This window comes from Seriola lalandi, unplaced genomic scaffold, assembly GCF_002814215.2.
Source record: "Seriola lalandi dorsalis isolate HSWRI2012SDOR001 ecotype SW California unplaced genomic scaffold, Sedor1 jcf7180002030456, whole genome shotgun sequence".
Lineage (NCBI taxonomy): Eukaryota > Metazoa > Chordata > Actinopteri > Carangiformes > Carangidae > Seriola > Seriola lalandi.
In genome coordinates this window covers 1-686 of record NW_019501100.1, presented here as the reverse complement: position 1 = coordinate 686, position 686 = coordinate 1, and the positions used below count along the sequence as shown (strand labels likewise).

The following is a 686-nucleotide window of genomic DNA, read 5'->3' as shown; positions in this document are numbered from 1 at the left end:
GCCAGCCCATTAGCCCTCTCCACATCAATCATGAGGTCCTCCACCTCACTCTGGAGCCTCTGTTTGGTTTTCTCCAGAGAGGCACACTTGGAATTCACAGCCTCAATCTGCTCCTCAGCGTCCTGAAGGCGCTGAGCCAGCTTTTTCCTATTTAAAAAAATGTGCAATTTCCTTAAGTTTCAAACCACTGTTTTCCAGACTTTTTGCATATATGACATGCAATAATAACATATTTTCAAGAATCCAGATAATTACACGGAAGTGTCACTGCAGTGTGAAGTGTATCACATTATTAAACAAATGCAAAGAAAATAATAAAATTATAGAATGTTTCAATAAACGTATTTAAAATCAAGTATTGATACCAGTGACACAAATGTCAGTTGAGCTACAATGTAAAGCTACACTTCTGGTCATTTCATTGTTTGAAAGCTACTCACTTGGCCTCCTCAAGCTCCTCAGTGCGCTGGATAGCATCAGTTTCATATTTAGTTCTCCACTGAGCCACCTCACTGTTGGCCTTGGACATTCCACGCTGCAGCTCAGCCTTGGCCTCCTGCTCCTCCTCAAACTGCTCCCTCAGCAGATCGCAGTCATGGCGGGCGGATTGCAGTCCATGGGCAAGAGCATTCTTGGCCTGGCATGAGAAATATAATTGAATGCACAAAATGTCTAGATCTCATTAA

The 686-nt window shown here is 42.7% G+C and overlaps 1 protein-coding gene across 1 annotated transcript; it reads right to left on the bottom strand.

The window, feature by feature from the left end:
• Positions 1-6: 6 nt before the first annotated feature.
• On the bottom strand, positions 7-654 carry LOC111646248 (paramyosin-like; the record flags this gene model as incomplete). Its single annotated transcript, XM_023395699.2, has 2 exons — positions 441-654; positions 7-147 (listed from the first exon to the last, which is right to left on the bottom strand). Coding segments are annotated over exons 1-2 (230 nt in total), but the record flags the coding sequence as incomplete, so codon positions are not given.
• Positions 655-686: the final 32 nt, after the last annotated feature.